The sequence below is a fragment of the Podarcis melisellensis genome (genome assembly GCF_964234715.1).
Source record: "Podarcis melisellensis genome assembly, chromosome: 17".
Lineage (NCBI taxonomy): Eukaryota > Metazoa > Chordata > Lepidosauria > Squamata > Lacertidae > Podarcis > Podarcis melisellensis.
In genome coordinates, this window is record NC_138534.1 from 5715760 (window position 1) to 5740006 (window position 24247).

Sequence of the window (24247 nt, forward strand, 5' to 3'; positions counted from 1 at the left end):
ATAGGCTATAATGCGCTCTGGCGGCCAATCATCAGTACCGCTCCAACTTTGGGTACTTCCTCCTGCTATACGAGAAATATCAGCATTCCTTCGTGTTCGCTTAGCTGAACTAGTGGGCATAATCCACATTGGTGGTAATACCCATCCCAGGAAACAAGTCCCACTCCATTTGGAAGGGAGTTTCTTGTATGCCCATTCTCCACATATCCACCACAACCATCGGGTCTGAGGTTTTTGGTACTTGGAGTACAGAAGGCGAAAATATCAAAAGAGGTAGAGAGTTCACAGTGCAGTATGTTAGATTGCCTTTTTCTGTCACAGTTATGTTCCACACCACTTTCCATGCATAAATAAAAGGAGGTGCACAGGGCAAGGTATTCCGAGTTCGATACGTAGTACCGTTTGCCCAGGTTTGACTATTCTTAATATAATCCCAAGTATAGTGGCAATGAGAAGAGCCTATCATGGTAGGGTCAGCTGCATCTGATGATTTATGCACACAGATTTCCCCTTGCACAGGTATAACTCGTATTGGTTTAGTTGAGTTCCAACCGGGGAAATTCTGTACTTCTGTTTGGTGTGGCATTTCGCTTACCATACCAATGGCACTTAATGGTATTGGTAATAAGGGCATACCTCCCTCTGAATCATCTGGCCCAAGAGAGCAAACAAGGCAATTAGTCCTATTTGCAACATTGGCTATCATCTCAGCTAAGCCTACCCACATATTGTGGTCATGGCGGAATCCATATTTAGCAAATTTGGTCAGATTCATGGACCCTTCCCCTTCCCAAGGGATCAGGATTAATAATAAAATCATGTTGATGTCTAGCATATGCATTCCTTCCACAAAAGATTACCTTATTGTGATAGCAAATAATTATTAGTCCCAATATAATTCCCCCAGTGACAGAAATGGGGAACCACCAAGACCAAAACATATATCCCAAGGATCCCCAATGTGTAATATCACTTATAATTGTTCCACAAGGGGGCAGTCAATCAATTGTATAAGAGAATCTTCCCGTTCACAATTGCTGGTTTAGACGCTCCTCAAGCTTCAGGCGTGCGCAGGTCAGCCAGCTTCCAGGTTGTGGCTGCAGCAGGCCGGTCGTCAAATGTTGCCCGTGACCTAACCCGCTCCCGGTAGGGCTAGATACAGGGGTTTTTGGAGAGAGTCAGTTTTAAAGGATTAGAGGGGTCACCTTTGCATGTCCAACTGCCTTCAGACTTCTTTAAACGAGAGTGATGAATCCAGGGGGTCACCTCAGCTACCTTCACCGCTGTTAGAATAGAGAGCAGGACGGTGTAAGGTCCACGCCACTTAGGTGCAAGTGGATCACGTTTCCACTCTTTTACCCATATGCTATGCCAGTCTGGAGCTGATGAATCGGCTTGGCAATGCTGCACGGCGTGTGCTTGAGGGCCCACCTGTTAAGAAAAAAAACAAACAAACACGGGAGAGAGACAAAAACACGGGAGAGATTGCACTTGTCCCTGTGTCACATGGTCTCCTATTTGTTTGAGGTCAGTTGGAATATCCTGAACAAAGGAGGGCGGCCTCCCATACAGGAGCTCAAAAGGTGACAACTTAAGTCTTTTTGTGGGTGCGCACCGAACACGAAACAGTGTTATGGGTCAGCAAGCACATGGGGATATTAAAGCAGCCTGTGCTTTTCCTTTGCAGGCTTGGCACAGCCCGGCCTGGTCCCTGGGGTGCAGGGCCGTAAGAGATGGAGGCAGGCTGGGCCCTCTCCCTCCTGGGTGAAGCACCTGCCGGAAGCCTCGTGGCAATCATCCCCCCCCCCCCGGGGGCACACGCAACAGACACTGGGGCCAACGGAGCGTGGTGGGTTAGGGTGGCAAATGCCTCTCTGAGCTCCGCAGAAAAGCTGAACTTGCACCAGAGCCGCCTCTGACCCACATAATGGGCTATTGCCAGCTTGTATTTTAGGGAGCTGGTTTCTTGTTTTCAGCCTTGCAGCAGCAGTACCCGACTGCACACACTTAATGTGATCTCACAACAATCCTAGGAGGTAGGCCATGGTTATTCCCATTGTAGAAGAGAGGAGAAACGGAGTGATATAATGCCAGCAGTAGTATAAATATGTCCCCATACATGCACCATACAAATAAAGAGTGGACACATAGTCCTACAGATACAACCGACCCTTTGAGGGTGACCAAACTGTTGATGCGGCCCCCCGATGAATTTGAGTTTGACACCCCTGCTTTAGACATATTAGTGGGCTTCTGGCATGCCCTGCAGATGCCTTGCACAAGTGTCTGGCGGTAGGTAGTAAGCCTGGCCAGGTGAATTGCATTGTTTGGATCCCAATTAGGATCTTCCAAGGGAAAGTTGTCCTGGAGATGATGGTCAATATTATAAATATTTCCCACTCTGGCCTGCTCACGCAAATATATCTGTGCCTTTTCAATTATGTCTCTCCTTTCCTCAGTGGTGAAAAGAGTATTCAGGAGCTGGCGACAATCTGTCCAAATAGGACTATTACTATTGAGGTCACCAAGTCCATCATAGCCTGAGGTTTTTCTGCGAAAGATGGGGTGTTTTCCAATTCATCAGATCTGTAGTTGTGAATGGAATACATTGCAGGGTCGAAGTTCGAGGTGGCCGTGGTCCAGGTTGCCCATTAACCAGCACAGGCTCCTCAAGTGCATCAAATACTCTTCTAAGAGGGGCTACTACGTGACCTTTTTCTTCACTTTGCTCTAGGGGCCTCAAATCATAGGGGATGGTATTTGTCCCAAGGCGTTCTTTTAGCAGCTTTATACGCCTGGCTGTATTGCTTGCTGACCGATTAAGGTCTCCCTGTAACTTCTGTAATAATTCTCTAGGACTTGGATGTACAGGGGTTTGGGGTAGGCAATCAGTTGTTCCACTAAAAGAGACTGTAGATGGAGTTCTACTGGGACTCACAGGTGGAATAACCACTTCTGCTTGGGCTTCATTATAGGACTCCAATGCCTCCTGAAGATATTTATCATAATCTATCAAGGAATCAAGCTCTGTGACTCCACTCCCATTATTCATTCCAGTTTCTTGCCTTGGGGTTACAACTGGTGGAGTGTTTGGATTAGACTCCCTTCGTTGTGGAGCATAGGGTGGAGGTGGAAGCACCTCTTCCTCTGGTCCCTCAAAAATGGGTTTAAGTTTATTTGGCAAGATTCCTTTCCTAGCTTCGGCTTTTACAGCCAATAATTTGCATCGTTGGACTTTGCATTCCCTTATCCATGGAGGATTTTTTTTTTTTTTTAATGTGCTCAGCCAGGAATCTATATATGAAAATTGTTCTGGGCACCCTCCAGTTTCTTTGGTGATGTTAGACCAAAGTTTGCTTACTAAATTTATATCAAAGGTTCCCTGGGATGGCCATCCAGTACTTTGTTTTGGCTACCCTAATTCACATAACGTTCTCAAGCGCTCTGGCGTCATTTTGACTCCATATGCCCCTGAGAAGGCTTTCTTAAAATTATTTAACATACATTCAAGAGGTGTATTTCCCCCTTTGAACCCCCAACTCCCATTGTATGGCCCTGTGAAGTATCCACTCAGTCACTCACACACACGCCTTACTGGGAAACGAAGTAGTACTCACTCCACACTTAGGTCAGCTACACATTGTACTTTCTCACACATGCAATGCACTAGATACTTCAACCACACTCTACCTCCCAATCTTCCCTTTGCCCTACACCAGATCACCATCTGATGTACCCAGCCACCTAGCGTACTCAGTTCCCCTTTACTGAGACGCAGAAGTTTGATCAGGACTTCTCTTCCTCCCAATTAATTGGAGGGCCAAAACCCCTTAGTGCACTTACCCTTAGCTGGTTGCCTGTTTATTTCTCTGGTCCCCCCCGGTCCGTCGCCGTCAGTGGGCAGGGTATCAGACAGACGAGACTTCTGCGTTCCCCCTGGAAAAATTTACCAGTGCGCGCTGGGAAGCAGTTTAGAGATCCTCTCTCTTGTACCCTGTCCAATAGGGCGAAGGGGCTGCGTTCCAGCAGACCACTTATCCGAGTCGCAGGCACCATAAAATGTAGCACCCTGCTTGTGGTTAACGCTTAGCTGGAATGAAATATTCAACGCAGCAACAGAGAAATTAAAATAATAATTTATTTGTCAGACAAATAAATGAGAGGCTCAGTGGTATATGGTTACCAAGCTCTGGCCTCCCTCCTGCCATTATGGCCAGCACTTATATTCCCTTAATCCAGCCCCCTTTGCTCCTCCTGGGGCTGCCTCTGTTCAATCAGCCTGGTTGGATTTCCTATTGGCTGATTGCTATAACTAATCACAAAAAGATACACCCATATCCTCCTATCCTTATAAGGGAGACAAAGAGCTATATATTTGACATATAAGTAATAATATATCTTACATGGAATCTTAATTACCAGCTCACCTCTTGCCCTATTGCCTTCTAAAACAAATGTTTAATCTTACATTTTTATGTTCAACAGATGTCAAGGATCTTGAGTTCACATCAACATTGAAAGATCTCCTTCATTTGAGGGTCTTTTAAACAAATGCCTGACAACTATATATCAGAAGTGTTCGATGGCGTCTCCTGTCTGGCAAGGGGGGGCTAGGCTCATTTGCCCCTCTGGTCTCCTATTGCAATATGACTCTATGAATCTAGCATTTCTTAAATCCTTTGCATAATTACATTTAAGCCAATATATTTAAGCTAATATATTTCATACATTATCATATATAGCTTTTTAGAAGGATAAATCTCCTCAAAGTAAAAGGAAGGAACAGTTTACAGCCTCAAAATAAAAAGTGAAGAAAAAGTCTCTTCCCCTGTTTACACTCCCCCCCTTCTCCAGCCAGTTGTTTTTCAAAACCATTTGCTCTTGGCCTTTCAACCTTAGGAAGAAGATATGGCTCATTTTACTGGGAGGCACATTGGTATTATTTTACTATTTACCCATTCTTAATAGTGTTTTTTCAGCCTTGGGGCAGCATATGTAATTTCCCATCAATGGGGCCCTCTTGTCTTAGGAGAAAACCTCTTGCCAAGGTTTTTTTTCTGCCTGGCATGAAACCTTTGAAAATCTAAGCCCATTTAATTTAGGAACCTGATCAAGATATAAGCCAATATAAGTCTTGATTAAAAATGCAGTCTATATTCAGATGCCACAATGTATCCACACACAAACCCAGTGGGCTGTGTGATTAGTTTACCCTCCCTGCCACACACACGTATCTTGTTCTTGATGTTTTCGAAAGTAGGTTGGTTGCAGCACCAACACCAAAAGTATTCTCTGGTCTGCAAATCCTTCGCTTGTAATTGCTACGCTTGGTGAAAACTCCGTAATTACTCAATGGGCAGAGGAAAAACTGCACCTGCATCAAAATTGCCGCACACAGTTCCAGCCCTTCCTCAACACATTGCAAGGGGCCCCCTGCAACAAAATGTTGCAGCGTGCTCTCACTTCTTGGCAAGAGTGCTCCCATTTCTGCAACGGGCCATTCTACTAGTGGAAGGGCAATAGCTAGGTGATCTTCCGTCCCTGGCAGAACCATCCAGATTGCGACGCCTAGCCATGGACAAATTAGCTCTTCTTACCGCCTCTCCTCCAAACCCCACCCCCTCCACCCATTCAATTCACCCTTTATTCAAAACCTTAAGAAGCAATAATTTCTATTTTTATTTGTAGACATATTTATGGACATATTTTAAAGCCGATTTTGCTCCCCCTCCTCAGCCTCGGCCCTGTTGGGGGCCCATCTCACCACCCCCTAGCTACAGTCCTGACCATAGCTCAGTGGTATTGTCATACCTCGGGTTACAAACACTTCAGGTTGTGTTTTTTCGGGTTATGGACCACTGAAACCCAGAAGTACCGGAACAGGTTACTTCCAGGTTTCGGCGGTCGCGCATGCGCAGAAGCACTAAATCATGCTTTGTGCATGTGCAGAAGCACCGCTGTGGGTTGCAAACGCTGCAGGTTGCAAACATGCATCCCGCATGGATCACATTCGCAACCCGAGCATCCACTGTACAACTGTTTTGCATGCAGAAGGCTGATGATTCAATCCCCCGCGTCTCCAGGTAGGGCTGCAAATCCAAGAGAGCTGTGACCAGTCAGTGTAGACACTGGGAGACTAGATGAGCCAAGACTCGCAGGTCCCAATGTTCCTTAGGGCTTTCTCATCCACCTGGCCTGTTTTTCTGTATTTATTTTCCAGCTGACTAAACATTCAGCATGCTCATTGCATTTTTATTTTATTTTTTGTGGGATTACCTCCTCAAGGTTTTCCTCTCTTTTTTTGAGTTTCAGCAAACCTCAGAGTTTGCCGATTCCTCCCTCCTGGGCCCACATTTTGTGTCCGATCTTTGGCAGAACTCGCCACCCAAGCCGCCTTGCTTGAAAAAGGGATCAGGACACGGATTTCAGCTGATTCCTCCCCACCAGGACTGTCTCCCATGCTATTGGATCAAACTGCTGTTGATTAAGATGCAAAAACAACTGTCTTAAGTAAAGCAACTCACTAATTCAAGTGTATATCCAAAATAGTGTCGTGGTAAGCACTGTCCTTTATTTTCAAGGGGATGCAGAAATGTAAAAAAAACTAGACATAATAGGTTGCAGTATATAGCTGCTTTTTTAAAAAAATGCAAATATAACTCACACTTCCCTTGGTCTTTTTTCATGGCTGCATCCTGTCTGAACATGTGCACTGGATGAACTCTAGCAAACCCAAGTGCTGGGTGAAATTGAGTGAATGGGCTGGATCTAGAGTTTCTTGTCTGCCAACAGAAGGACTCCCTTGTTTGTGGAGGGGGCTGGGGTCCATGGAGCCGCCTTGCTTGAAAAAGGGATCAGGACACGGATTTCAGCTGATTCCTCCCCACCAGGACTGTCTCCCATGCTGTTTCTCACAAGCATTCTGAAGCAACTTATTTGGAGGCTGCAGTGATAAGGAGGAATTGCCACTCCCTCCAGTAGAAGCAAAACAAACCTTTCTTTTTATTCTTGTTTTTGCATCAAGTTCCATGTGTGGATCAGTTTCCAAAGCCATCAATTTGCAATAGCAAATCTGCATTTAAATACCATACTGAATTCTAGGAAGAGCCAGAGTAATAACAATTTAAACTTGACTTGATTAGTTTTAACATAAAATAATAATAATAATAATAATAATAATAATAATAATAATAATAATAATAATATTTGTACCCCGCCCATCTGGCTGGGTTTTCCCTGCTGCTCTGGGTGGCTTTCCACAAAGATTAAAAATACATTAAAATGTCACACATTAAAAACTTCCCTAAACAGGGCTGCCTTCAGATGTCTTCTAAATGTTAGGTGGTAGTTTATCTTGTGACATCTGGTGAGAGGGCGTTCCACAGGGCGGGCACCACTACCGAGAAGGCCCTCTGCCTGATTCCCTGTAGCTTTGCTTCTCACACTGAGGGAACTGCCATAAGACCCTCAGCGCTGGACCTCAGCATCCAGGCAGAACAATGGGGGTGGAGATGCTCCTTCAGGTATACTGAGCCGAAGACTTTCAGGGCTTTAAAGGTCAGCACCAACACTTTGAACTGTGCTTGGAAATGTAAAGGTAAAGGTAAAGGTACCCCTGCCCGTACGGGCCAGTCTTGACAGACTCTGGGGTTGTGCGCCCATCTCACTTAAGAGGCCAGGGGCCAGCGCTGTCCGGAGACACTTCCGGGTCACATGGCCAGTGTGACATCGCTGCTCTGGCGAGCCAGAGCTGCACACGGAAACGCCGTTTACCTTCCCGCTGGTAAGCGGTCCCTATTTATCTACTTGCACCTGGAGGTGCTTTCGAACTGCTAGGTTGGCAGGCGCTGGGACCGAGCAGCGGGAGCGCACCCCGCCGCAGGGATTCGAACCGCCGACCTTTCGATCAGCAAGTCCTAGACGCTGAGGCTTTTACCCACAGCGCCACCTGTGTCCCACTCGGAAATGTACTGGGAGGCAATATAGGACTTTCAGGACCAGTGTTATATGATCTCGGCAGCCGCTCCCAGTCACCAGTCTAGCTGTCGCGTTCTGGATTAGTTGTAGTTTCCTGGTCACCTTCAAAGGTAGCCCCACGTAGAGCGCATTGCAGTAGTCCAAGCGAGATAACTAGAGCATGCACCATTCTGGTGAGGCTGTCTGCGGGCAGGTAGGGTCTCAGCCTGCATACCGGATGGAGCTGGTAGACAGCTGCCCGGACACAGAATTACCGTATTTTTCGCACCATAGGGTGCACCGGACCATAGGGCGCACCCAGTTTTTAGGGGGGGAAATCAATAAAAAAATATTTTCCCCCCCCCAGCCCCAAAAAGCAGCGTACAGGGTGCGCACAACCTCTCCCTGCCGGAGGGGTTGCGCGCAGCTATGGAGCAAGCCAAGTTTTGGCTTCCCCTTTAGCCCCATGCAGCCTCTCCTTGCCAGGAGACGCTGCGCAGGGCTAAAGAAGCCATAGCCCCGTGCAGCCTCTCCTTGCGGAGGGGTTGCGCGCAGCTATGGAAGAAGGCAAGGCAGCGAGCGGGATGGATCCCGCTCGCTGTTTTGCCTTCCCCTTTAGCCCCGCGCAGCCTCTCCTTGCGGAGGGGTTGCGCGCAGCTATGGAAGAAGGCAAGGCAGCGAGCGGGATGGATCCCGCTCGCTGTTTTGCCTTCCCCTTTAGCCCCGCGCAGCCTCTCCTTGCGGAGGGGTTGCGCGCAGCTATGGAAGAAGGCAAGGCAGCGAGCGGGATGGATCCCGCTCGCTGTTTTGCCTTCCCCTTTAGCCCCGCGCAGCCTCTCCTTGCCGGGAGATGCTGCGCAGGGCTTTCCTGGCTTTTCTGGGAGGTGGGGGAATTCCCCCACCTCCCGCAAAACCGGGAGAAGCCGCGCGCACTTTAAAAGGGCTGCACGGCTTCTCCTGGCAGGTGGGGGGATTCCCTCACCTCTCGCAAAAGCCCGCAGAAGCCGCGCGCACTTTAAAAGGGCTGCACGGCTTCTCCTGGCAGGTGGGGGGATTCCCTCACCTCTCGCAAAAGCCCGCAGAAGCCGTGAGCTCTTTAAAGGGGCTGCGCGGCTTCTCCTGGCATTTCTGGGAGGTGGGGGAAGGGACTGATGCGGCCAGTCAGTCCCTTCTCCCTCCTGTGGAAAAGCCTGCAAGAGCGCACGGAGCTTGTGTGCGGCTCTTGGGGGCTTTTCCCGCCTGCCTCCCCCCCTGCATTCGCTCCATAGGACGCACACACATTTTCCCTTGCTTTTTAGGAGGTAAAAAGTGCGTCCTATGGTGCGAAAAATACAGTAACCTGCGCCTCCATGGACAGCTGTGAGTCTAAAATGACTCCCAGGCTGCGCCCCTGGTCCTTCAGGGGCACAGTTGCCTCATTCAGGACCAGGAGAGTCCTCCACACCTGCCCGCCCCCCCCAAAACAGTACTTCTGTCTTGTCAGGATTCAACCTCAATCCATTAGCTGCCATCCATGCTCCAACTGCCTCCAGGCACTCACACAGGACCTTCACTGGTTCTGATTTAAAGGAGAGGTAGAGCTGGGTATCATCTGCATATTGATAGACACCCAGGCCAAGCCCCCTGATGATCTTTCCCAGCGGCTTCATGTAGATGTTTAAAAGCAGCAGTTATGAGCCCTTTGCAATGCCCATAACTAGCCCTAAAGTGGTACCTCGGATTACAAACTTAATTCATTCCGGAGGTCCATTTTTAACCTGAGGCACGCAAACCGAAGCAACTATTTCCAGGTCAGCAGAGTTTGTAACCCGAAGTGTTTGTAACTCGAGGTACCACTGTATTTTGTTGGAAGTCCCAGATATGTTGATAAGTATGCTTAAGGTAGCAACCACCTTAAGGTTTAGAACAGTTCATTTTGCTTCCTCAGTTGATGGTTGGCCTGCATTAAAGGCATCTGTGACAGACCTTTCATATCTCCTCAAGCATCGTGATGTTAAATTGGGTTCACACCCATACAGGCATTTAGCCATCAAGGCTGAGACAACTGAGAGATGCATCCTGACCCAACTTCTACTGCGGTGTTCCTGGAGTGTGCTCCAATTGGAGGAAAATTAACGTTTTCACAAATGGCAGTTCCTCAGAAAATACTGTGGGGAAGTTTGCAATTATAATATAGGAAAATAGCTCTTAGTTGTGGTTATCACATGCTGTATCCCATTAAGTCAAGGATGTATGGCCACAAATGAGAGACTGCATGCTTTGGATAGGAGGTCCCTAATGAAATAATTGGCGCGACCCGCTGAAACTGCAGGGTTGACGCGAACTCCCTTCAGACCTGGGAGAGCTGCTGACTGAATTTCATCAGATGGGACGCAGTTTCTGATTTGTCTATTTTTGTTTTTAAGCCCACATTGTCATAGTCAACCTGTGACAACTTGTTGGTTAGTGCCATGTGTTTTCTTAATCCTCTGTAAAACAAATTTGAGGAGTGGGGTGGGGTTTAGTGTTGGAAAGCAGGTCCTGAAAATACTGTGGGATAAAAGGGTTAATGAAGAAAGCCTCTGCTGTTAAGTTCAAAATGACTTTTAAAGCTCTAAACAGCTTTGGCCCTGTATACCTTGTATACACCTCCATCATTCAGCCAAGAAAGGGAGATTCAGCACCAAGGGCCTTCTGGCGGTTCCCTCACTGTGAGAAATGAAGTCACAGGGAACCAGGCACAGGGCCTTCTTGGTAGTGGCACCCACCCTATGCAATACCCTTCCATTAGATGTCAAGGAAATAAACAACTATCTGACTTTCCTGAGACATCTGACGTCAGCCCCATATAGAGAAGTTTTTAATGTCTGAGGTTTTTAGTATTTTGTGGGAAGCTGCCCAAAGTGGCTGGGGCAGCATATAAATATTATTATTATTATTCTACTCAGTCCAACTGACCTCCCCTTTAGCAAGCTGGCCCCAAGGAATAGGAAGAGAAGAGTGGGTACCCAACCACACTCCCAGGAAGGAGGGGACAAGACTGACTTCACCATTAGGCAGGGTGAGGTGAGCAGGTTTTGGGTGTCGTGAAAGCAACTTGTTATGGAATTATTTTGTGGGATTTTCTGACTCCGGGTGCCAAAATAACTTGGCTGGCACTGGGAGCTATGCGGCTGGACTCAGGGAGGGGAGGCATTTGCTGATCTGCCATGGGCAGCAAAACATCATGGACCAGTTGTGAACACAAGAAGAACCCTGAGGGATCAGGCCAAGAGCTGATCCTGACCTGAGAGTGGCCAACTTCTGGAATCCTACAGGTTCCTCAGCTGTGACGTAAGAGAAGACCTTTGAGCACTGGCAAGTGTTGTAGAAATACTTACCATATTTTTCGCCCTATAGGATGCATTTCCCCCCCCTCCAAATATGAAGGGGAAATCTGTGTGCGTCTTATGGGGTGAATACAGGCTTTCGCTGAAGCGTGGAGAGCGAGAGGGATCGGTGCGCACCGACCCCTCTCGCTCTCCAGGCTTCAGGAAGCTATCAGCAAGCCTGGGGAGCCCGGGGGAGTTCCCGCAGGACTCCCTAGGCTGCGGATAGCAGCCTACTGCCTGGAGCGCGTGGCGCGCTGAAGCCGCAGCTGGGGGGGGGGATAATTTTTTCCCTCTTTATTCCCCCCCCAAAAAAAAACTAGGTGCGTCCTATGGGCGGGTGCATCCTATAGGGCGAAAAATACGGTAGTTGTATTAATAAGTTGGCACTGCTGCCGAGCACACAGATGGCTGAAACCAAAGCACAACCTATGGAGAGAGCCAAGAAAGGACTCCTTCAGCTATGGATTCCTGGTCTTATACATACAGGGCTGGATTCAGCGAAACAGATACACTGTCAGGAACCAGAACAAAGAGTTCTGCTAGCATAACAGGCTTTGTCCTCCCAAATTGGTTCAGGGGACAGTTAGAGAACCCCTAGGAGAACGGGCAGGGGGAGGAGAGGGAAGATTGTCCCGTCCAGGAAGCAGGAATGTTTGCTGTCACAGAACGATCAAATTAGCACACAGTTTAATCGAGGGGCACATTGGCAGAAGGGTCATGAATCGGGCGAGAGAGATTGAAGGAATCCACTGCTGGGCATGGGGCTCCTGAAAGGCAAGCGAGAGTAAAAGGAGGCACGATTCATGGAGGTTGCAATGGTTGTGCTTGTTTTTTCCTTCCTCATACACACAAAATTGAGGGGTACAGAGGCGGCCACCTCCCCTTCACACACACACACACACACACACACACACACACACACAGAGAGAAACTTAGTGATTAAGTCATTTTGTCAATCAATAACATTTTTTTTAACAAAAAAAGTGCCATACAGAGGGTTTTGAAACTGATTTCCTCCCATTACCCAATAAATGCAAACTGCATATAGAAGAAATGGAGAGATACAATATTTGAACCCCTTGGACAGTTATTAATTTTGGCAATGCTTGTAGAATCTCCAAGCTCCTTCATTTTATTAAAACATCCTACCCTTCAGCTACATCTCTTAAAGACACACTATACCAGGGTTTGGTCCATTCTCTGAAGTTTTGAATACTATAAGGACTCCGCAAAAGACAAGGAGTCAAACTCTGCCTGATTGGCCTCTGGAAACGGCTAGACAAGCCTCTTCTGCTCCTCTTAAAAACCTCTCGCCCTTTGCCTGGGGGTTCCCTCTGCAGAGCCGGAATGTATAGGTTGCTTCTGAACTTTGGAGTGTCCTTTCCACACAATGCATAAGATAAGGGAAGCCCACAGGGTTAATGAATTAGTAGCCCAATGGCCAGAGACATGTGAGCTGTAGTTCAAGAAAAGGCTCCCCATTTCTGACTTAGCTAGAGCTTCTTCAAAATTACTTTTCCCCTTTCCTCCATCCAATCCGAACTCTTGCCTAATCTCCCTTTTCTGAAAACAAGAGGCCAGGTGTTCTACAGAAGAGCAGCTTTCTGCAGGCCCCACCTCCCTCTAGCTGCAATGTGGGGATCAAATGCGTACTGAGTTGCACAACATGGCTGTTGAAAGGAGTACATGCTGCAAGTGGAGCACTTGGGAGTGTTTGGAGCTGCTATATAAATGCTAAGTAATGCTATACTAGTAAATACTAAAGTTTGCCCGCGCATGGAATAATTAGAACGAGGCTCCCTTTTAATTGGTTGGCTGGCTACTGTTCTTTGCTCTAGGATCAAGTCCTGATCCTTGGGTCGTTTGTTTTTTTAAATGTGTCTAGGCATACTACACTCTAACATTTTACACCAGTTGGTTTTTTTTATAAAAAAGATAATACAGTCTTGTCTTTCATAAATCTTATTTTCAGCTTCTTCTCCCTTTCTGGAACCCTTTTAAACTTAAACAGGTAAAGAGTCCCAGTACTTAATACTTAACGGCCAGTAAGAAATACTACCTTGGTTTCCACTCTATTTGCAGTTCCCCTTCTACTCTCCTATCAAGCCTCATTCATTGGGGACAGGGAGTCCCAATGACCATCTGCTCTGGTCCACAGGACACAGGCCGCCTTTTGCATGAGCTCATAGCTGGGCCACTAGGTTGGGTTAAGTGAACAGATAGCACACAGGCTAGGGATCAGAGAGGGGGAAAGTGAACAGTCAATGGAAGGAAGGTAGCATATTTCCAAAGGGAAAAGGGAGAATTAAAAGAGAATCGTCTAGGATCCGGCTTCCTGTTCCTGTCCTAGGGCTTCCAGGAGCAGACCCATGGGAGTGCGCTTGAGTCCGATGCTCTCTATCTTGTTCTCAATCTTGTTTTTGAGGTTCCGGAGACGCAGGGAGGCATGGATGAGGGTCACTGCAGTGGAGAAAGGGTTGGGGGAGGTAGAAGGGTGAAATAAATTAAGGTCTTACGTATATAATAAAGGTTCATAAATGTACCAGGCAAACATGTACATAGATATATAGGCCACAGGTCTGAAGCTCCACAGGAGAGCAGCCATGGAGCCATTTTGACTCCCAGGCTGACCAGGTGTTTTTTCTGCAAGGTCAAATGGAAGAGCCTCTCTGTTGTCTTTTCTTTCACAAATGCTGCCTTAGGGGTATGTCTGCGTATGAATAGGGTGAGCCTGTGACTTGGCTCAGGAACTAAGTACTTATTATTACAAAAGACTGGCCAGGCTCCCCAGGGTATCAATCCAGTAAGCATTAACAGGTAACTTGCCAGACAGAAGGTAAACAACCCACTCAGATTTCTGCTTTAGCCTGCCCTTTCTGTGATGTAGGTATGATGTATCTGGGGTGGTGGTCTTTGACTCCAAGGTGGGCAATTTAAAATGTTTATATAAGGGTGGGCACACCTTGGTTCTGGGTCCTCCTCCTTCTCCTGTGTGTGAAGGGGGAACCCTGTTGCAACAGATCAGTAAAGATCAGGCTTACTAGCTTCTTTGCTTCTCAATATTCTCTGGTTGGCCTCTGTTTTTTTCCTCTGACCGATGGAGAACCTACAAAGGACTCTATAAGGGCTCTTGTGTCCCCCATAAGGGAATAAGGGCAGATTTTCGTTTATTACAAGGGAATTGAAGTGTTAGAGGCAAAGCATGGAAAAAGAAATAACTTAAGTTCTCCTGCTACAGATCTCTTCCTTCAAGAAGGGAAGCAGGGGAGACTAGTACCATGAGAGCCAAGGGAGTTGCAGGCAGTTCCACAGGAGGAATCAGGTCAATTCCCCCAGGTCATCATCTCGACTGTCTATCCAGCTTTGCTGGAGCAGCCGCAAAGCAACCATGCCAAAAACAACCTATTAAAAGAAATCTTCCTGCAGACAAGACTCCCAAGAGAGTCGGTCATCTGCTTAGTGATACAGTGAATAGGGAATTCAACTTGAATTGGGAGCAGGAGATTCAAATCCCTGCTTAGGTTGACCAAATCACTACTGGCCTACTGATAAAAGTGGAATCTACGCACATATAAAAAAAGCTGTGAAAAATGTTTTTTTTAAAAAAAAAATAATTTGAAAAATATATTGAATTTGCCATAGCTCACCATCACCACCTGGTGTCACATTTGTATATTGTGCTTTACAACACACTTTAAACGTTTTGTTTGCAGCTGTATAGCCGAGTCCAAGGTCACTTGCAGCAAGAATAAAATAGAATGTGCCAGGGACAAGTTGCCAGCACCGGGGAAGGGGCAAGGGTTATACAGCCCCTGCTGGCCTCGGGAGCCCGGGAGCACTGGGCCATCACCTCCAAGGCCACCTTATGTGCCGGAGCCCAGTGGAGGAGAAGCGTGGGGTTGCTGCCACTCTGCTCTTCCTCTCCACTGCACCCACTGTGGCCTGGTGGCATTGGGCCAATGCTGAGCAAGGGGCCTCTGCAGCTCCCTGGTACACTTCAGAGACCAGCAGAGGAGTGGAACAGCACTACCACAAGTGCCACTGCTCCCTCCCTTTTTGGTGGGCGGTGGCAGCAGCGCCCTCCCCCTTGAATGGCCCAGGGGTGGGGCACAGACGGGTGTCCCTTCCCTGGCCATGAGATGAAGGAGGCATCGCTGTCACCACAGCCCTGAAGGCCAGCTCCGGTGCGGCTTGCCTCCCCTGTGGCTCCAACCTCAATGCGGGAGCCTGTCGTGGGGGCGCTTAGCTGCACCCCCTCAAACTTGTGCTACTAGAGCCACAGCCCCACTACGCCTCTGGGATGTGCCCCCAGTGCTTTGACCTGAGCTTCCGAGACATAGGATGGGGTCTGCAGGGCAGTGACGTTAAGAAATTCTCATGGATGGGCCTGTAATGCTGGTGGTCAACAAAAGAGGTTTAAAGACTGTCTCAAGGCAAATCTTTAAAAAATGTAGCATAAAGGTAAAGGTAAAGGGACCCCTGACCATTAGGTCCAGTCGTGGCTGACTCTGGGGTTGTGGCGCTCATCTCGCTTTATTAGCCAAGGGAGCCGGCGTACAGCTTACGGGTCATGTGGCCAGCATGACTAAGCCGCTTCTGACGAACCAGAGCAGCACACAGAAACGCCATTTACCTTCCCGCTGGAGCAGTACCTATTCATCTACTTGCACTTCTTGCTTTCAAACTGCTAGGTTGGCAGGAGCAGGGACTGAGCAAAGGGAGCTCACCCCATTCGAACCGGCGACCTTCTGATCAGCAAGTCCTAGGCTCTGTGGTTTAACCCACAGCGCCACCCGCGTCCCACCAACAATTTGGAAACATTTGCCTGCGAGCGCTCCAGTTAGGGAACAGCCTTTACCAAAGGTGTCATGGGCTTTGAAGACACTCAAACTCAGGACGCAAGGGAGAAATGTGCTAAGAGGAAGGCATGCTTGGCAAATCCACACCGTGATCAACTCCTGCCCGGAAGCCAATGTCCCCACTGTGGAAGGACATGTGGATCCAGAATTGGCCTCCACAGTCACTTACGGACTCATTGTTAAAACCGTGTTTATGGAAGACATTCTTACTTGGCTACGAGGGATCGCCAAAGTAGAAAGAAAGTTCATTCATCCAGGGCAAAAAGTGCAAGGCTAGAGTAGCCCTTTCCTCTCTACCACAAGCTTTCCTAGGAGCTGTAGGGAGATTTTCCATCATTCAAATCAATGAGTGTGAGAAGGAGAAAGACAGGCAAACACAGCCTGGGCTGTCGGTACCCTTGCCTAATAAAAAATACTGTAAAATAAAATGCTGAAAGCAAAATAAACTAGGTGAAAAGAGCAAATTTGCATGATTTCTCTTAAATTGGATGGCTCTTTCTGCATTTTAAATTATTGTGCATACTTTATTCTGCATAAAGGAAGGAGCCATGAAGATCACAGAAGCCCCACGACTGGCTCCTACTCATCAAAAGATTTCAGCCAAACACTTTCGAGCTTAACTTCTCAACTACCAGCACTACAACCTTACTTTTTTAAAAAGTGAAAGCTGAGAGACTCTGGACTTAATACCACATGATGTAGTTTTTCTGGGCTCCAGCAACACTGCAACATGCACTGAGCCCTAACTATATCATAGAAACACCACTGGGGAGAACTGATCGGTGTGTAAATATAGGACATTTTGTCTTACTTACATATTACAGAAAGAAGCGTCTGAGCATCAACCTAGCCTTGGTCTTTGTAGAACTAACAAAAGTCAAACTGGAATACAGATTAACACCAACCTTCAATCAACCATGACAGCTGTTCAATGAACAAATTTAATAGCCATGCAGCGATGCAATTTGTTTTGATGTTCAAAGGAACAGACAACTTAGCCAGGAAGGTTTGTCTTCAATTTACCTAACTACATAGAGGTTTGTGCAGAATGTGGGGTCCAGCACATTTAGGAGGTAGACCCCTGAGCACCGGGGCTTTTTGCAGAGGCTGTGTGTTTTCAGATTCATCTGAACCTCTATGAGAACTAGAGTTTTTTTTATTTTAAGAGAAAGCTAAGATACTGTGGTTTCCTACATATCCACATTCAGTCCCACAGATTGAGGTATGTGTGGGTATGTATGAATACTTTTAAGGATTGTATGAAATGTATGTTTGTATATTCGTAACATGTATATATTAATGTTGAATTATTTTAACAATAATAAATTATTAAAAAAAATAAATACTGTGGTTTCCATGTCAGCATAGATTCTACTCAGGAATGGTCGGAGAATGCAAACTGTTCTGCTTATTGCACTACTGAATTATTCTATACTGAAGCTAAAGTTCCATGCAAACATTAACAGAGCACTCGATTTGCAAGATCTCAGCAACGAGACGCAACAATCACATTAACCTGAATGCTTCCATGGCACGTCTACCCCACTTCCCTTTCGGGACTTACACGTTATGGGCAGAGCGATGAAAAACAAGAAGGTGGCGGAGCCATCAAGAAGAGACACCAGAAAGTACGCCGAGCCGAGGATGGTAAGGAGGCAGGTGCCGGGGTAATTCCGTCGGAAGCGTCGCACGGGAGCCTTGTTTTCAGCCGCCCAGATGAAGCCCACAAAGATCAGCGTCACCAGAGCAGCGCTCAGCAGAGTCAACAAGGGGCGAAAGTACCTGCAAGGAAATGGGCAGGGTGGGAACTAGGAATGCAATGTCAATTCCATTCAGGGGTGCCCACTTGAATAAAATATTGTGGGGGGCCAGGTCAGCCCCACCCCGCACCACCAATCACATGACACAGTGCACAAACTCCATTTGAATGGTGATGCCCATCAACTTGGGGCAGGGCAGCCTCCTCAAATATTTTATTGTGGGGGCTGAAACTCCCACGGGCTTCTAGGAGTTGGCTCCTATTACCGTATTCCATTTAAAGACAATACAGTGGATGCTCAGGTTGCGAATGTGATCCGTGCAGGATGCAAGTTCGCAACCTGTAGCGTCCGCAGCCCACAGTGGTGCTTCTGCGCACGCACAGGTTGCGATTTGGCGCTTCTGCACATGCTCAAAGCGTGATTTGACGCTTCTGTGCATGTGCGACCGCCAAAACCCAGAAGTAACCCGTTCTGGTACTTCTGGGTTTCGGTGGTCCGTAACCCAAAATAACACTGTAACCCGAGGTATGACTGTATATCCTGTTAGCATGAGTGGTCTTGTGGGCTGGTCCTTACTTTTAAGTTACAGATAGGTAGCCGTGTTGGTCTGCCATAGTCAAAAAAAAAAAAATTCCTTCCAGTAGCACCTTAAAGACCAACTAAGTTAGTTCTTGGTATGAGCTTTCGTGTGCATGCACACTTCTTCAGATAAGGAGAATCTGAAGAAGTATCTGAAGAAGTGTGCATGCACACGAAAGCTCATACCAAGAACTAACTTAGTTGGTCTTTAAGGTGCTACTGGAAGGAATTTTTTTTGTTCTTACTTTTAAGACCCATTTTAAGTAGCGGCCTTTACTATTTGGCCAGAGAACTGGTCATGGAGCGGGACTCTGAAGGGTGGTGAAATGAGTAAGGGCCTTTCTTGCTCTCGTCCCCACCCCCTATCACCCTGTGGAATATTCCCCATAAAGAAGCTTGTCTGCCACTGACTTTAACATCTTTCCGGCACCATGTCAATATTTTTCTTTTCTCCCAGACTCTTTCCTGATCACTGACTGTTGGTTTGTCATTTTATGGTGATTGTGCTGATATAACTGGGTGGTTGGAGAGTTTTAATTGCTGGGATTTAGTGTATGATCACTTATAATGATTGTTTATTGCTGCTTATTTTTATGGGATTTTGTATTTTGTTATGTACGCTATATTTTTTAATTTGCCTTAAAACCCTTTTGGCACAGGATGATGAACAAATGCACAGAAGACAGATCAATAAGCTTTGTTTACAAGAGATCACCACGAGTCCTGCTAAAAATAATGCAGATATCAGAGAACCTTGGCAGAAATGATATTGCAACACTGATTCTGCTATTTCTTGCTTGCCCCTCTCAGGGCTAAATGGAACATTGCAGTTTCATTGCTGGTATATGCAGCTTTACAGTCGCATCTAATCTAGGGTTGCCATATGTCCAGAATTTCCTGGACATAGTTCAGTCCTCGAAAACAGATTTTCGGGTGGAAATCGCTGAAAGGTCTGGGAAAATCCAGCTGAATGGCAGTCCATGTCGGTAGTGTAGATTTTAGCAAATTTCATTTAAAAATAGTTCCAACAACTTTGGCTAAAAAGAAAAAAGGGGGGAAAGCTCAACAACGTTTGTGTTCGGATTTTCACTTTTTGAAATATGGCAACCCTAATCTAATCTCTGTTCTGTTGGAGTGCCTGCCATTCACCTCTCCTGTAAGGACATCCTTTCAGTCCTTGTAATAATCCATTCTGCATTTCACCATCCTGAACCATTTGGTATCGCCCACAACTTTTACATTTACTTGGAAGGAAAAATGCTGAGCTAGATGAACCTCAACCCTGGAAGAAAATTCTCCTGTTCTCAGAAGCCATGTTTCCAGCCCAATACCATTGTTATAAGAATTTTAAGATCTCAAATATAGAATAAATAATCATAAATGCACACATTTCTAAATATATGAACCATGTGTCTGAAAGAGTATGGGAGAGCAATCCTGAAGCCATTTTGACTCTCCCAATGACCTCAGATATTCCTCTGCAGTAAGGGAGACGAATGGGGAAAGCCTTCCTATTGTCTTTTTGCTTACAATTCCTGTCTTAAGGGCGTATTTGTTTGTGAACAGGGTGAGCCTGTGACCTGGATCCAGGAACTAAAGTCTTAACCATCAGAAAAAAATGGCCAGACTACCCAGGTAATACAATCAGTGACCATCATCAGGTATCCTGGCAAGCAGAATTTCTGCTGGAGACTGCCTCCTTCTGTGATGTATGTACGGTGGGGGTTTTTTGGGGTGGTGGTGTCTTGGGCTACAGGGTGGGCAATTTCAAAAGTCTATATAAGGGCTTGCGCACCATTGTTCCGGGTTCTCCTCCCACCTGCGTATGGTGAGTGGGGACCCTGTTGAAACAGTTCCTTGAATAAAGATCAGGCCACTTTGCTTCTCAATATACTCTGGATGGCCTCTGTTATTTTCTCCTACCGATAGGGAACCCACTTACAGATTCAGTATGGGCTCTGGAGTACCCCATAAGGGAAAGGGTGCAGTTTTTCGTAAAACACTATATATGTCTACTGGGAAGTAAAAAGGTAAAGGTAAAGGGACGGACCCCTGACCATTAGGTCCAGTCAAGGACAACTCTGGGGTTGCAGCACTCATCTCGCTTTATTGGCTGAGGGAGCCAGTGTACAGCTTCCGGGTCATGTGGCCAGCATGACTAAGCCGCTTCTGACGAACCAGAGCAGCGCACGGAAACGCCGTTTACCTTCCCGCCGGAGCGGTACCTATTTATCTACTTGCACTTTGACGTGCTTTTCGAACTGCTAGGTTGGCAGGAGCAGGGACCGAGCAACGGGAGCTCACCCCATCGCGGGGATTCGAACCGCTGACCTCCTGATCAGCAAGTCCTAGGCTCTGTGGTTTAACCCAAAGCGCCACCCGCATCCCTACTGGGAAGAAAGTTCCAGTAAATTCCACGAGACCTACTCTCATGTAACTGTGTATAGGAGAGGGAATAAAGGATTGGGTGTGGGGGAGCATGTTTGGAATCCTGAACAGCCCCCCCCCCAACAATTTGACTGCTAAGAAACACAGGATCTTAGGCTCTTGCACAGACAACAGCTTCCTGGGGTTGGACTAAATGTGACCCTCCCAATTCTACAATTCTATGATCGAGCTCTGGGCTCAGTTTAAGAGAAGCCCTACTGCTTGTACTAGGGTTGCCTCCCTTTTTTACTGGGCCTTTTTGGCCGCCCCTATGCATTTAACCACAGTCCCCCATACGCGCAACCCTTTCCCCAGGTTGGAGAGGAGTGGTGGCCAAAAGCTTCAGCTTGCAATCTGTCACCTTACCGCTACAGGCACCGCAAGAGCAATAAAATGAAAGGAAGTGAGGAGGGGAGGTTAGGAAAGAGGCGATTCCACCGTGCACATCTCTTTCACCCTTCTACCCATAGGGATTTCTTTAATGGAGAAGCAGCCTGCAGCCCTGCCCTCCCTTCATCCCTTCCCTCTGGCCATGTTGGCCAAGCCTGATGTGAGTTGGAGTCCAACAGCATCCAGCCGCGGGGACTCCTCCATCACCAATTTACAGCATCTGCAACCCGTGTAAGCCACCGGGGCGTGGATACACAAAGGAGAGCCAAACCCATGGGAGTATGGGGGGGGCAGGGAGGGGCAGCTGCCCCCCTAAATAAATAAAAATGCATAGCAAACTGAGGTTCTGCCCCAACAAAAGGCCTGCTCCCCCCCCCCCAACAAAAATCCCAGCTACGCCCATGGACAAAGCCAGAACATGCATTAAATCCAGTGCCCGACTTACGTATAAGCTAAACAAGCTATAGTTTAGGGCCCCACTCTCTTGCCCCCCCCAAAATATACTTCTTCTTAATTGTATTTTAGTATTAATATACTTCTTCTTAATTGCATTTCAGCTCAACAATTACATATTTTGTTATGTCCATAAATTACCATATAGCATGCATTTAACACAAAAAAACAGCCACAATTTGTTGTTGACAAAGGACAGCTGGACATACAAAGGACCCCATTACCTTCAGTAGCTTAGGGCCTCATCCAACCTCAATCCGGCCCTCATAAAATACATATTTTGTTATGTGCAAACGGCTTTAGATACCTATTAGGTCCATAAATTACCATATAAAGGGTAAAGGGGACCATTAGGTCCAGTCATGACCGACTCTGGGTTTGCGGCGCTCATCTCGCTTTAAAATTACCATATAAATCAACACAAAAAGCAGCCACAATTTGTTGCTGACAAAGGACAGCTGGGGACATCAAGGGCCCCATTGCCTTCAGTAGCTGAGGGCCTCATCCAACCTCAATCCGGCCCCCAACTCAAGGCATTTGGGGCTTCACCCCGGATTTAACCCGCTTCCACCCCGCTCCTCCTTTGACCCCCCCCACCCGTCTGGCCCCCGAGGATGCTGCGCGCATCCTTCGGGCGTGCGCCCCCGAGAGAGCGCAGCTTGCGCGGCCCCGGACTGACCCTCCGAGCAGCAGCCCCGCGCCCAGCACCAGCAGGTAGTTGCTCTGGTAGTAGAGCAGGTTGTTGACGACGCGGTTGTGCCAGCGCTGCAGGTCTCGCACGTCCGGCGGAGACAGCCGGCTGGAGCCCAGCAAGAAATCCTCCAGCGCCCGCACCGGCGGCAGCCGCACCTCGGACATCTTCGCTGGCGGGCGGCGGGACGGGACTACCAGCCCCAGGATGCACCGCGGCGAGCACAGGCCTCGCCGCGGGGAGAGATGGGAATTGTAGTCCCGGCGGTGGGAACGGGGCAGGTATCCAGTGACATGTTTACGTATGAGGTGATCAAGCTATAGCTTAGGGCCCCACTCTCTTGGCCCCCCCCCCAAAAAAAGAAATAAAGGGGAAAAACACACCTGGATGTACATTTCCAAAATATAAGATAAAAGACAAATAAAATAAAAGCTACATACAGCAACAGTGGCAAATGGCTTTAGATACCTATTAAAGGTAAAGGGACCCTTGACCATTAGGTCCAGCCGTGGCCGACTCTGGGGTTGCAGCGCTCATCTCACTTTATTGGCTGAGGGAGCCGGCGTACAGCTTCCAGGTCATGTGGCCAGCATGACTAAGCCACTTCTGGCAAACCAGAGCAGCGCACGGAAACGCCGTTTACCTTCCCGCCGGAGTGGTACCTATTTATCTACTTGCACTTTGACGTGCTTTTGAACTGCTAGGTTGGCAGGAGCAGGGACCGAGCAACGGGAGCTCACCCATCGTGGGGATTCGAACCGCCGACCTTCTGATCGGCAAGCCCTAGGCTCAGTGGTTTAACCCACAGTGCCACCCATGTCTGTCTAGATACCTATTAGGTCCATAAATTACCATATAGCATACATTCAGTACAAAAACCAGCCACAATTTCTTGTTGACAAAGGACAGCTGGACATATAAAGGGTCCCATTACCTTCAGTAGCTTAGGGCCTCATCAAACCTAAATCAAGCCCTGCTCACATCACTTGGCTTCTCGGCAGTTTGTTAGTTTCGTAAGATTTGTAATACACAGCTTGGTTTTAAAAAGGAAAACACCAAAAACAAAAAACCATCATCAAAGCTGGTTTACAAAAAGATAAAACAATAAATAGGGTTGCCATACGTCCGGACATAGCCGGAATATGGTAGTCGAAAACAACGCCAAACGCTTATGTGTCCGTGACAGTCCGGACCTACGGCAACCCAGGTCAGCAGTGGCTTTTGGGGAGATTTTCCTAAAAAAATTAAAAACCTTTAAAATTGGATTTAAAAAAAAATGCTCAACAAAGCTATGAACTATAGCAACCCTAAAATAACATCAAGAAAAACCCAACCATATTTTAAAACACTCACAAGTTTAGATTCTTGATTACTATTTTAAAGCTTTATTTTAAGAGAAGCATAAAAGTGCCTGTAGTTTTGGGTTGGTGGGGGGAATAAGAAGCAGCCCACTGTGATCAGGGCGCTTTGCACAGCATGTGCCGCTGAGGTCAGCCCAGCTTCCTCTGATGAAGTGCATAGACTCCAGCTTTGCCATGCATATAATGGGATTCCAGCAAACGTCAATCAAACTCGACATCCAGCTCTACTGCCACTCTTTTATTGCCTTCTAGGAATTTTTATATTTTGGGTTCTTTCTCAAAATACAAGATTCCTGTTCTGTAATGTTGCGATCCATATGTGGAAATTTCCTTTTATTTTTCTACATTGTTGATGTTTACAGGTTGCAACATTCATTTTATTCCCTTTCCCTCCCATGTTTTCCCAAGTGGCTCCACCTCA

General features: G+C 47.2%; 1 protein-coding gene and 1 long non-coding RNA gene across 2 annotated transcripts; both read right to left on the reverse strand.

Moving 5' to 3' along the window:
- Nucleotides 1-5655: 5655 nt before the first annotated feature.
- Nucleotides 5656-7150, reverse strand: LOC309359700. Its single transcript, XR_014163909.1, has 2 exons — nucleotides 6445-7150; nucleotides 5656-6377 (listed from the first exon to the last, which is right to left on the reverse strand). It is a non-coding gene; the product is annotated as an uncharacterized lncRNA (long non-coding RNA).
- Nucleotides 7151-12250: 5100 nt separating this feature from the next.
- Nucleotides 12251-22666, reverse strand: PRAF2 (PRA1 domain family member 2). Its single transcript, XM_081894899.1, has 3 exons — nucleotides 22454-22666; nucleotides 17730-17947; nucleotides 12251-13766 (listed from the first exon to the last, which is right to left on the reverse strand). The coding sequence occupies exons 1-3, from the start codon at nucleotides 22630-22632 to the stop codon at nucleotides 13627-13629; spliced, it is 537 nt and encodes a 178-aa protein (XP_081751025.1). The 5' UTR covers nucleotides 22633-22666; the 3' UTR covers nucleotides 12251-13626.
- Nucleotides 22667-24247: the final 1581 nt, after the last annotated feature.